This window comes from Staurois parvus, unplaced genomic scaffold (genome assembly GCF_062004578.1).
Source record: "Staurois parvus isolate SC_StPar_1 unplaced genomic scaffold, SC_StPar_1.0 ptg000715l, whole genome shotgun sequence".
Taxonomy (NCBI): domain Eukaryota; kingdom Metazoa; phylum Chordata; class Amphibia; order Anura; family Ranidae; genus Staurois; species Staurois parvus.
The window spans coordinates 12,243,670-12,257,787 of record NW_028318511.1 but is presented as its reverse complement, the minus strand read 5'-3'; the positions used below and the strand labels follow the sequence as shown (position 1 = coordinate 12,257,787).

Below are 14,118 nucleotides of genomic sequence, written 5' to 3'. Positions count from 1 at the left end.
ACCTGATCTGCTTAACCCAAGGCTGACGGCAAGTACTTTATCCCTCTAAACTTCTTTCTGTTATCTCTTTGCTGTGCTGTTGTTTTCTGTATATGTATATTTATATATATATATATATATATATATATATATATATATAGGCTACATCTTTTTCTGTAAATATTTTTATTGCACCCTTTTGATCTTTTAGTAATAAATCTTACTTTCTGAAAGTGTTGAACTGTTTCTAAAGCTCTTTAATGCAAACTAAGCACCCCCGCCTCTGAAGACGCTACTCTGTGTGTGTTTTAAACTTCAGTATATCTCTGCCTGTGGTGACAGTGGTATACTGACGATTATTCAAACATCATAGTGTTATTGCTGATATTGCCGAATTTCCTCTTTTTCTGTACAAAAAGGAGGTGGTGGCAGTGTGAAGGGTTAATTGCGTAATTAACCTGACCCAGTAACAATCGCTCCCAGGCTGCCGACACACAGGTTGTAAACCATTAGCTGGAAAATCTGTGTGCAGGGTGCAGCTGGGCGTGGCATTGTTACGCACGTGACAGCACGGTTTTAGATTGGCTAGTCCTTCGGTCACAAGTTTGGTGAGAAAGGCTGGGGTCTGACGCTGCGATCGTCACACACAATACCTACATCTGATGTCAATCCACTGAATCATGAAAGGTGTTTTAATTTATACACTTTGTGAGTGGCTTTTTAATCATATTGAATAAAACTTTGAGCATTGGTTACTGTATCATTGGAGAATATCTTTTATTTTTTTTATTGCAATGATACCTGATGGAGAGAATTAAGGAGATTTCTGGTTTACACAGCGATACTTCTATTGGAGGTCTAACAAGCGATACATACCAACCATGAGAGTGGGAGGCATGTTGGTCTGGTGAGTGCACACCTAGAAGGGAAGGTTGTTGCACAAACAAGTGGTGATTTTGGCTTGGAATATAAAGTATTAGGATGATTGAAGCACTGAAAGTGATATTCACATTATTTTGATGGACTTTAATACTTACAGAAATGGATGGACTTATGTTATGAATGATTTCTCATAATCAGCAGTTTTGTTTTACTGTTCGTAGCACTACTGTGGAAGGAGTTTTTTGCAATGTTTACTCACAGCGTCACTGTATACGCCGATTCTTCACATTAACCACTTCTGCGCCGCCCTATAGCAGAAATACTGCTACAGGGCGGCACAGGTGTGCAAAATCACGTATATAGCATATGCAGCCATTCACGGCCTCAGCTGTCAATCACCGGGCCCCGGCCAGTGATTTATCACCGCACCCGGTGATCGACAAATATCTCCAACAGGGGAGACACCTGTGTATAAACAACACAGATCTCTCCCGTCAGCTCCTGCACACTGCTTTGTATGGCTCTGCATAGTAGAGCCATACAAAGTAGTGTGCTTACAGTGTAAATCTCACACACAGCACATAGTAAAACAGCACACAGTTAACCCTTTGATCGCCCCACATGTTAACCTCTTCCTGCCCAGTGCAATTAGTACAGTGTCAGTGCTTTTTATTAGCACTGATCACTGTATTGGTGTTACTGGGGATGTCAGTGACACCAAGTCAGTTCCCCCCAGTGTCAGAATGCCCACCGCAGTGCCACTAAGTTGCTGATCACCGCCATTACAAGTAAAAAAAAATTCCAGTATATATACTGGAAACCAGCCGTGGTGAGGACACCGAGGGACATGTAAGTGGCTGTATTTTAAAAGTCAGCAGCTACAGTTTTTGTAACTGCTTTTTGTAACTGCTTTTATTTTTTTTTTTCAGCTGGAACTCTGCTTTAAACCAGAAAAATTACCCATGTATGGGCTGCCTTAGGCTTTCATCCCACTTTACATCCCTAAGCGAATTGAAGGATGAATTCTGCATTTCATTAGCATTGCAGCCAGACAATCAGCATTTTCAAATGTTTCAGCTCTGAAAGTTTGGAAACCTTGGATACAATATTTACAAAAATAAACTTCTGTCCATATTGCTATATCCCTCACTGCACTTTCATGGTTTTTTTCTCTTAAATACTGTTCAGAAACAATATTCTCCATATTGATGATTCTTTCATCTTCAAATAAATCCTGATGTCATTATATTGTTAGATTATTAACAATGACTTTACAATATTCCCAATTGTAAAATCTATCACAACTATTGAAAGGGAAATAAAAATTGAATCTATGAACGTCTACATAATGTCTGAGGACAGGATTCTTATATCTCCAGGTTTACTGTAATGAAGGAGAGCACAGGGCTCAGTGGATTGGATTGGGCGTCTTAAAGTAGAACTGAAGGCAAAATTGTTTTTTTTTCATTCTGCATAGTACAGAGTACAGGGAGGGTTATAACCCCACTCATGTTTCTACATTGGGGAGATTTCCCTTCACTTCCTGCCCCATAGACAAAACAGAAAATGAGAGCAAATCCCTACAAGTTAAAGGAATCTCAGGGTGTCACCTGAAATAGTGTCCCTCTTGGAAGATTTCCTCTCTATTCATGTGCTATCCAGGGTAAACCCAAGTTGTGGGATTTCTTTCACTCTCAGTGATATTGGTAAACAGGGTGAAATCTCACTAACAATGGACAGACAGCAATAAACACCTGATAAGTTTAATCCCCTTCTACTCCAAAACTAAAAAAAAATCCTTTAGTTATACTTTAACCGCTTCCCATCTGCCCTATAGCAAAAATACTGCTACAGGGTGGCCCAGGTGCGCAAAATCATGTATAAATACGTGATTTTGCATTTCCGGGTAGGGGGCGCATGCTGAAGCTTTCAATCACAGGGTCCCAGCCGGTGATTACTCGCCGGCGCCTAGTGATTGCAGAGGATCTCTGACGGGGAGGAGAAAGGTTTGTAAACAAAACAGTTTTCCTCCCTGTCAGCTCATGCACACTGCTTTGCATGGCTGTGCACAGCACAGCCATACAAAGCAGTGTGCTTACAGTGAAGCACCAACACACAGCCCCATAGTAAAACACACCCAGCACACAGTTAACCCTTTGATTGCCCCTCATGTTAACCCCTTCCTGCCCAGTGCTATTAGTACAGTGTCAGTTTTTTTTTTTTTAGCACTGATCACTGTATTGGTGTCACTGGGGATGTCAGTGACACCAAGTCAGTTCTCGCCAGTGTCTGAATGTTTGCCACAGTCCCGCTATAAGTTGCTGATCGCCGCCATTACTAGTATAAAAAAAAAATCCAATATATATACCACCATTTGTAAACGCTATAACTTTCATGTAAGCCAATTAATGTACACATATTGTGATTTTTTTTTAAGCAAAGGCATGTAGCAGAATACATTTTGACCTAAATTTATGATGATTTTAGATTTTTAAAACTTTTTTACTGGACGTTTAATAGCAAATAGTCAAAAATATTGTTTTTTCCTCAAAATTGTAATTTTTTTTATAGCATAAAAAAAAAAACACAGGTGATCAACTACCACTGAAAAAAAGCTCTATTTGTGGGAAAAAAAGGATGTAAATTTAATTTGGGTACAGCGTTGCATGACTGCTCAATTGTCAGTTAAAGTAACGCAGCACCATAATGCAAAAAATGGCCTGGTCAAGAAGGGGGGAAAATCCTCTGGAAGGCAAGGGAAGGCAAGGGGTTAATACACCGTTATAATCTGCCCCATCATAAAACCCCACCTACATCTCCTCTTTTGTCCAGTAGAAGTACCAACTAGCCTGCCCGATCATTGGTTGGCTAAGTTGTACGTACAAGGTGAAGCACGCATGCGCAGAACTCTTGGTTGGCAGCCACCTATCTCTCTGTATCTGTGAGCCGCTCTGTACTATACAGCTACCGGATGGCAAGTCCAATAGCGTGCGCATGCTCGGTGTAGTCACATGAAACTTGCTTTCTTAAAGAGGCAGAAGTGACATTGTGTCCGGGGCAAGATGTCCCGGGCTGTCCGGGATCAGTATGACCGGAGGTATCACGTGACCGATACCCGGACAAATCCCAAAGGATTCACAGAGTACAAGGTGGTCGCTGAGGTGAGCGAACCCTCCCCTGTATGGTGAGACCCCATAGTGTGTGTGTGTTCTGTGTACCCCAATGTCAGCTCCTCTATAGAAACATCACTGCTAAACACTCCGCTACACCCATCCCTGGACGGTGCTACTCCGGGGGAGGGGAGAGCAGGAAATAGAGCGCTGCGCTGTACTACATCACTGATCAGTACACGAGGAGGGAGAGGAGAGGAGCTGTCATTGTATGCATCCGACACAGGAGGAAGAGAAGAGCTATGGGACAGGAGGGGGGTATATACATCTGATCTATGAGACAGGAGGGGGGTATATACATCTGATCTAGGGGACAGGAGGGGGGTATATACATCTGATCTATGGGACAGGAGGGGGGTATATACATCTGATCTATGGGACAGGAGGGGGGTATATACATCTGATCTATGGGACAGGAGGGGGGTATATACATCTGATCTATGGGACAGGAGGGGGATATATACATCTGATCTATGGGACAGGAGGGGGTATATACATCTGATCTATGGGATAGGAGGGGGGTAATTACATCTGATCTATGGGACAGGAGGGGTAGATATATACATCTGATCTATGTGACAGGAGGGGGTAGATATATACATCTGATCTATGGGATAGGAGGGGGGTAATTACATCTGATCTATGGGACAGGAGGGGTAGATATATACATCTGATCTATGGGACAGGAGGGGGTAGATATATACATCTGATCTATGTGACAGGAGGGGGTAGATATATACATCTGATCTACAGGACAGGAGGGGGTAGATATATACATCTGATCTACGGGACAGGAGGGGGGAGATATATACATCTGATCTACGGGACAGGAGGGGGTATATACATCTGATCTATGGGACAGGAGGGGGGGTATATACATCTGATCTATGGGACAGAAGGGGGGGTATATACATTTGATCTATGGGATAGGAGGGGGGATTTAATACAGGAGGGGTTATATATATATAGATATATCTGATCTATGGATACATCTGGTCTATGGGACAGTAGGGGGGATATATACATCTGATCTATGGGACAGGAGGGGGAATATATATAAATCTGATCTATGGGACGGGGGGGGGGGTTATACATCTGATCTATGGGACAGGAGGGGTGGATTTAATACATCTGACCTATAGGACAGGAGGGGGTATATATACATCTGATCTGTGGGACAGGAGGGGGGAGATATATATATATATATATATATATATATATATCTGATCTATGGGACAGGAGGGGGTAGATATATACATCTGATCTATGGGACAGGAGGGGGTAGATATATACATCTGATCTACGGGACAGGAGAGGGTAGATATATACATCTGATCTACGGGACAGGAGGGGGGATATATATATACATCTGATCTACGGGACAGGAGGGGTGAGATATATATACATCTGATCTACGGGACAGGAGGGGGGAGATATATACATCTGATCTATGGGACAGGAAGGGGGATGTACATACATCTGATCTATGGGAAACTAATAAGGACCTAAAGGTTCCTACCATACCAACCGTACCCAAATATAGATAATGATAGTATGGCATTTGGCTTTGAAAATGAAGACATGAACCTAAAACGTCCTTACTTTTGTGAGGGTCATGATCAGAAAACTACCAAGTTCACAAGACTGATGCTAGTTGCTCTAAACAAAGAAAATCCTAAACTAACGATAATGATGAGGGAAAAGTAAATTGAAAAATATTTAGTAATAGAAGATCTAACCACAAGTAATCATACTGTTAGCCTAGAGACATGTACCATGGCATGGATTAGACACCATGGGGTTTATTTACTAAAGCTGGAAAGTCCAAAATCAGACTCCCTTAGAAACCAATCAGCTTCCAGGTTTCATTGCCAAAGCTTCATTGAACAAGCTGAGGTTAGAAGCTGATTGGTTTCTATGCAGAAGGGAGTCATTTTGGACTCTCCAGCTTTAGTAAATAAACCCCCATGTGACCTGTAGGACCGTCCAGTCTTGACACGTGTGTTTAGAACTTGTGAGGACTGATTAGTCACGGATTCTGATCCTCAGTTATTCCATCATAGACAAAGACATTTTAATAAATCCACTGCTTAAAAAGAGGCATTCTGCTTAGGAAGCCTTAAATATTATCCTAGATTGTGAGCTCAAAAGAGCAGGGCCCTCGAACCCCTCCTGTATTGTATTGTTAGTGTTTTGTCTCATGTTCTGTCACCCTGCTATTGTACAGCACTGAGCAAACCCTTTGGCGCTATATAAATACTGTATAATAATAATAATAATAATAATTATCCAGTTAACTGTTTCCCCAGAATTCATTAAAAAGTTAATGAAAACCTGAGATTATGAAACTGAAAACAGAGATTGTTAATTCTAGAAAATACATCTTCTTCATCTTTTCAGTCTGAAATCAAAGTGTGTGCAGAACTAAAACTTTTTTTCTGCTGGATAGAATGTGGAAGGGTTAAAACATATTTTGTTTGAAATTTCTGTCTGCGTACCTGTTAGTGACTTTTATCCTCATTATTGGTTCTGGTGAACTTTGTCTTCAGTACAAAAAGTGGTAGGAAATCCAATATTGTAGGGCCCTTTCAGGGGATCCATGAACAGATATGGTTCACATGTGGGATGTCCATTCAGTGTTTTCCTGTATTTTGTAATAGACCCATGTTAGGTCTTTGGAAAGTTGGATGTAAACAAATGTGCATTTGATTACATCCTTTGACCTCTGATCTTCCATAGTTTGGTCCAAAAAAGATGGAAAGGGATGCAAACCTTTTCCATTTTCTTTCTTTTTGTTTAATGTGACCTAAACATATTTGAAGGTAACCTAATGCAAACTGACACATGTCCATTTACTTCTCCCTACCCATAGAATAACATTGAGCTTATTTTCATATCCGCCTGATTGAAATGCTCATCTGAAAGGACACCTAAAGTTGTAAGAGAGGGTGATAGGAAATCTTCCAATGAAGGAAACCTGTTCAGGTGACAACCTAAGAAGGGTTAGAAAAATTTATTTAGGTACAATTGAATAACCGCAGCACCACATCCCAATACATGAACCGAAAAGAAAAAACATTGAATGGTGTGGAATTTTGAAGGTGCCCTCTTTCCAACCTCAGGAATAAATATATGATGACGTCACCATCGTAGGCCTCAATGGTGAAGTCATCGCGCATGTGGAGCCTGTTTGGCAGACAGCCGGGTCCGATCCGCTTCCACATATAGGAACGCCATACATCAGTTATATGCTGTCGGCTGCTTTTTAACTGTGAGTGTGTACTCCTACCTTTTTAAATAAATCTGGTTTTATGCTATGAGAGTGCTCTTTTCAGCTTTTTTTTTTTTGAGCAAATTTGGTGGTACATTCCATATTAACGCATCGGAGGAAGCAAGCAAGTAGATGGGAGCTTTTAACCCCTTAAGCGCTGTTAGACCATCTGTTGATACAGTGGTGTGTGTGATCTGGTAAGGAGCTACAGTGCGATTTCTGGATCAGGTGCACTATTCACGACTTTGCGGCATCTAATTTTTCAAAAGCACATGGTGTTTTTCTGTCTCTGGATTAGGAAGAGTTGGTGTGTGTGTGTGTTTTATATATATATATATATATATATATATATATATACTTTTTATGTGGTTTGTTTTTATTTTTTCCTTTTGTTACTTCACTGGACACTTTAGTTTTTATCTTTAGATTTATTATTTTTTTAAATATTGTTTTCATTATTATTTAGAGTATGACATTTTCAGCACTTAAGTGTGGTTTTATATCACTGATCTAGTGAGTTTAGGATTTCATAGCGCTGCACTTCTTTTTTATATATGTGTATTAAGTTTAAGTATCTTAACTCCCAGTGCTGGCAGCTTGTTCTGTTATTTATCCTGAGCTCAGTAATTCCTTTTTCTACTTTTATTTGGTTTCGCATGCACTTAGTCACCGGTCACACCGCTGAGATTTGTGTGCAGTTTCAGCGTGATTTCAGGTTCGATTTCTGAAGACTTTATTGCTACTTGCAAAGATTTTCAACAATTTCTTTCAATTTTAAATAACATTTGCAATGTGATTTCCATTATTTTCTATGTATGTAAAATGCAACAAAACTGCAGAAAAAGTAATGCAAGAACTACTTTAGAAATCACGCTGCAGCAAATCGCAAATGTTAAGGCACTGACATTCACATTCATTAGATGCAATTTCAGTTGAGATTTCAATTCCCAAATTGCACCTGAAATCGCACCAGTATGACCAGGCACTGATTTGTTTCACCTGAATGGTATACTGTAGATGACGAATATAAACTGATATTAACCACTTGCCGCCCTGCCACTGTATATATACGTGTGCAGGTTGGCACTGGGGCGCATAACCACGTTTTAAAACGGGTTCCGCGCTCCCGATGTTTTCGCCGGCAGGGGGCGCGCGCTCCCGCCGACTCGCGGGTGACACCATTTGATCACCAGTGATGTCTGGCTGAAATCAGATGATCGGTCCCTGTCCTATCCTGTCCTGTGTTGACATTTACACAGGACAGGATATGATGTCATTCTTCTCTGCCTGGACACATTCCGTTCCAGACAGAGAAGAAGACATCCAAATAGTGAGTAAAACAGCACATGCCCACAGTTAGAACACACCTAGGACACATTTAACCTCCTGATCGCCCCCCCCCCCCAGTTAACCCCTTCACTGCCCTGTCACCAGTGTCACTGATCAGTGAACCGATTTTTACTGATCACTGTATCAGTGTCGCTGGCGACTTCCGATAGCGTTAGCGCCTTTCCCAGATAGCGCCAGATTGCCCGCCAGTACACCAGTAATCCCGTTTAACCCCTTGATCGCCCCCCCCCCAGGTAACCCCTTCACTGCCCTGTCACCAGTGTCACTGATCAGTGAACCAATTTTTACTGATCACTGTATCCGTGTCGCTGGCGACTTCCGATAGTGTTAGCGCCCCTCCCAGATAGCGCCAGATTTCCCGCTAATACACCAGTAATCCCGTCCAACCCCTTGATCGCCCCCCCCAGTTAACCCCTTCACTGCCCTGTCACCAGTGTCATTGATTACAGTGAACAGATTTTTACTGATCACTGTATTAGTGTCACTGGTGACTTCCAATAGTGTTAGCGCCCCTCCCATATAGCGCCAGTTTGCCCGCTAATGCATGGGATTTTTTTTACCAAAAACATGTAGCAGAATACATTTTGGCTTAAATTTATGACTAACTTTGAGTTTACGATATATTTTTTATAGCTGAAAGTAGAAAATATAGGTTTTTTTTCAAAATTTTTGTGTTTTTTTTTTTTTGTTTATAGCGCAAAAAATAAAAAGCGCACAGGTGATCAAATACCACCAAAAGAAAGCTCTATTTGTGTGAAAAAAAGGAGGTAAATTTCGTTTGGGTACAGCATTGCATGACCGCGCAATTATCATTTGAATTAGTGCAGCGCTGTATAGCAAAAAAAGGCATAAATTGCAGTATCTATACCATAGTTTGTAGACGCTATAACTTTCACACAAAGCAATCAATATACACTTATTGGGATTTTTTTTACCAAAAACATGTAGCAGAATACATTTTGGCTTAAATTTATGACTAACTTTGAGTTTACGATATATTTTTTATAGCTGAAAGTAGAAAATATTGGGTTTTTTTTCAAAATTTTCGTGTTTTTTTTGTTTATAGCGCAAAAAATAAAAAGTGCACAGATGATAAAATACCATAAAAAGAAAGCTCTATTTGTGTGAAAAAAAGGGCGTAAATTTTGTTTGGGTACAGCATTGCATGACCGCGCAATTATCATTTGACTTAGTGCAGCGCCAAACAGCAAAAAAAGGCCTGGTCATTAAGGGGGGTAAATCCTCAGGAGCTCAAGTGGTTAACATTCTCCTACCATAACATTTGTTATTGCATACTCCGACATAAAGACCTGTAAATGATTCAAGGCATAAAAATGAGCTTTGTAATTCTAACATTTCCTCCGGCCCAGACTAGGGTAAACCTTGCTCTGTTTGCTTTCTGTGTGTCTGTACTGTAACTGTAGATAAGAAAAAAGAACAAGGAAGGTTTCTGTTTCATATACAATTCTGATATAACGTCTTTACTGCCAGGGGACCTAAATAAAATTTTTTATGATGCAGTGCACATATGTAACCATTGGAGACCACATGCAGCTAAACACATGCAGCCCCTGTATGACTTTAGACTAGTACTATCCATCTTTCCCATTAGACTGCCTGCATAGAGTTTGCATCTTCTCCATGTGCTTGTGTGGGTTTTCTCCCACACGCCAAAGACATGCTGGTAGGTCAGTTGGCTGTCTACATTGGCCCTAGTATGTTTATGTATGCATGTAAAGTAGGCACCTTAGATTGTAAGCTCCTTAAGGGCAGAGACTGGCGCACATCAGAAAAGTCAGCGCTGTATACATATTTGTAATAAATAAATTGCACTTGATATCAGAGAGTCTAACGTGGAAAGCAGAATTCATATCACAGATACCTTCCATGGCATTAGTCCTTGTCTTAAAGTATATGTGAGCCCTCACCTTGTAAAAGAACCCATTCAGGTTCAAATAGAAAAGGGGAAAAAATGTATTTATAATGTATTTTATATCTATACACAAATGTTTTCCCTTTTTGTTTCTGTTTTAAACCGAATGAGTTGTTTTACTAGGTGTTTTGACCAATAAGTGTCCTTAAATCTCCTTAAAAGGAAAGTATAGTGTTTTATATGTTTTTTCTTTATTATGCCCATGACTAAAAATACCTAAATTATTTTTATTTAGACATTACGGGGTTTATTTAATAAACCTGGAGAGTACAAAATCAGGCTCATGTCTGCATAGAAACCAATCAGCTTCTAACCTCAGCTTTAGCAATGAAACCTGGAAGCTGATTGGTTTCTATGCAGACGTGAGCCTGACTTTGTACTCTCCAGGTTTAGTAAATAAACCCCTACATGTCTATTTTTACATTTCTGTCCACAGGGTGGTATCTGAGTCTTTTTGCTTTCTGCACCAATCGTGATTGCTTTTCTGAAAAAGATCTGTTCACAGATCTTAATAGCTCAAGCTCAGATTTACATGCAAGGGTGATTGAGTTACTAGAGCAACTCACGCTTTCATTTCCCCTCTCTGAGGGCTCTGTTCCTAAGGAGCCCATTGGAGTTTCAATGAAAGTGTAAAGTCAAACAGCTTCTTTGCTTCTTCATTGGAAAACCTATAATGTTCATTGGATGCTGTGCCATGGGTGCACCTTGTATTGAATGTATATTTATAAAATAATGTGTTTTTTTTTTTTTTTAACTAAATAACAAAAATAGAAAGATATAGGGTATCATTTTCAAAATGTATCAACAATAAAAAATAAGAAATAAAAAACTGACCTCAAACCATTTATAGGTTTTTTTTTTTTAATTTGTAGCCAGAACCTTGGGCTGAATGGTGGTACATTTCAGGAGGGCCACTTTTTCTAAATGCTTTTTGTGTTTAATATTCATGTTATCTTTTCTTTTTAGTTTATACCAAAGAAGAACCCTCAGGATGTTAAAGAGGTATGTACAGAGTTTATTGTTGGCTTTGCATTAACTGCTCTTTGGTTCAGAGTTAGTACCCCTCTTGTCTCTAAAACATTTTTTTGCAGAACAATTTTGGTCCTCTTCTTCTACTTGTCATTGTCTTTTATGAGTGACAGATAAGAAAGGGAAGGAGGAGCAGCACTGCAGAATTGGGGGGGGGGGGGGGGGTGTCATTGCCAGATCTTTAAATGACAGGTTTATATATAATTTATTAGTACTACAAATAAGTAAATTGTATGCTGAGTCTTAAAGTGATTCTGAAGATGGTTGTGATTTTTTTTTTTTCTCTTTTTAATTCAATCATGATATACTTACCTACTCTGTGCAGTGGTTTTGCCTCGAACAGCTTCTTATTGGGTCCCGTGCGGGTGGTCTTGGCTCCTCCCCCCCTGCTGAGTGCCTCCAATAGCAAGCCCCTTGCTATGGAGGCACGCAAGCAGACTCACTCCAGAGCTGTGCTTAAGTGAATGGACATTGTCCATTCACACAGAGCATGGCTCAGCCTCGACCCCTGGCTCTCTCCTTATTGGCTCACTGGCTGTGATTGACAGCAGCAGAAGCCAATGGCTCCCACTGCTGTGTGAGCCAATGAAGAGAGAGAGAGACCCAGCTCTCATGCACATCGCTGGATCAAGATGGGGCTGAGAGGAGTGCTGCACCCAGAAGGTTTTCATACCTTCATGGATAGAATACATAAAGTAATTCTAAAAAGACAGGAGGTTTTTTACCTTCAACTAGATATAAAAATGAATGCTTCCACTTAAAGCCAAAGGGGTGAATTTACTAAGGGCAAATAGACTGTGCACTCTGCAAGTGCAGTTGCACTAATTTTCCTTTAGTAAATGTAACGTGGCAAAGCTTAACTTTGTAAAGAATACCCAATCAGGTGAAAGGAAAATTAAAAAAAAACAAACAGTATTTTTTCTTGCACATGATTGGCTCATAGATATCAGCAGAGCTCTACCACATTTACTAGCCTCCACCTTGCCACCCTATAGCAGAAATACTGCTAAAGGGCGGCACTGGTGCTCAAAATCACACCGGCACCCGCAGTTAACCCTTTGATCACCCCACATGTTAACCCCTTCCTGCCCAGTGCCATTAGTACAGTGTCAGTGCTTTTTATTAGCACTGTTCACTGTATTGTTACTGGGGATGTCAGTGACACCAAGTCATTTCCTCCCAGTGTCAGAATGCCCACCGCAGTCCCGCTATAAGTCGCTGATCACCACCATTACTAGTTGAAAAAAAGAAAAAAATTCCAGTGTATATACCGCCATTTGTAGACGCTAGAACTTTCATTTAAACCAATTAATTTACACGTATTGGGATTTTTTTTAGCAAAGACATGTCGCAGAATACATAAAAAAAAGTATGAATTAAATATACATACAACTCTGTGCAATCAATATGATAATAAACAAAAAGTCCTTCCAGTAAGAATCTGTTTATCAGTGATGTGATAATACCTGCAAAAAAAGTGCATTTATTATTTTTAGTCAAAACATTAACTTATCCTTTTAACTGCTTTCCCGCCGCCCTATAGCGGATATACTGTTACAGGGCAGCAGGGGTGCGCAAAATCATGTGTATATATACACACGAGATTTTGCATTACTCGCCGGCACCCGGTGATCAAGGAGCATTACTGCCACCGCCATTACTAGTAAAAATAACAAAAAAATCCCAGTATATATACACTGCAATTTGTAAATGCTATTACTTTCACGTAAACCAATTAATTTACACATATTGGGATTTTTTTTCTACCAAAGACAAGTAGCAGAATACATTTTGGCCTAAATTTATCACGAAATTTGATTTTTATTTTTTTTACTGGACATGTTTAATACCAAAAAGTAGTTTTTTCTTTCAAAATTGTCAGTTTTTTTTTGTTTTATAGTGCAAAAAAATAAAAAACGAAGAGGCGATCAAATACCACCAAAAGAAAGCTCTATTTGTGGGGAAAAAAGGACATAAATTTCATATTGGTGCAGCATTTCATGACACACAATTGTCAGTTCCAGTAATGCAGCGCTGTATCGCAAAAAATGGAAGGGGGGTAAATCCTCTGGAGGGCAAGTGGCTAAGCGCTGGAGAAAATGAGTGCAAAGTTTGCAATGTATTTACCTTTAGTAAATCCACCCCACTCTATTCAACTGACTTACAACACTAGTATATAAAAAAAGAGTAAGCACACCATAGCCACAACAAGATAGGTTTACAAATATCAGTATAAAATAATGCCTATATACTGTACGTATAGATACTGTAGCAGCGTTTGTAAACATACTGCCTACATGTGTGATTTTCCATTTCACCTATTTGTATGTTGCACTTGGGCCAAGTAGAATCCGCCCTGCCTTGTTAAGAATCATGTTCAGTTTCCCCCCTGCTATCCAACAATGCTGCTAGGAAACAGATTTGTGAGTGACAGCGCTTATTCAATCCCTATCTGTCCCTGAATGCAAAGAGTTAGGAGCAAGAAAGTCTCCCCCTGTTTTATA

General features: G+C 40.0%; 1 protein-coding gene across 1 annotated transcript in view; it reads left to right on the top strand.

Moving 5' to 3' along the window:
- Positions 1-3,862: 3,862 nt before the first annotated feature.
- The window catches only part of SNX15 (sorting nexin 15), a 31,957-nt gene continuing 21,701 nt past the window's right edge, over positions 3,863-14,118 (top strand). Inside the window, exons 1-2 of the mRNA XM_089653615.1 lie at positions 3,863-4,022; positions 11,552-11,587. Of these exons, the coding sequence (XP_089509741.1) occupies positions 3,924-4,022; positions 11,552-11,587 (135 nt within the window). The 5' untranslated portion in view covers positions 3,863-3,923. The remainder of the gene's footprint in view (positions 4,023-11,551; positions 11,588-14,118) is intronic.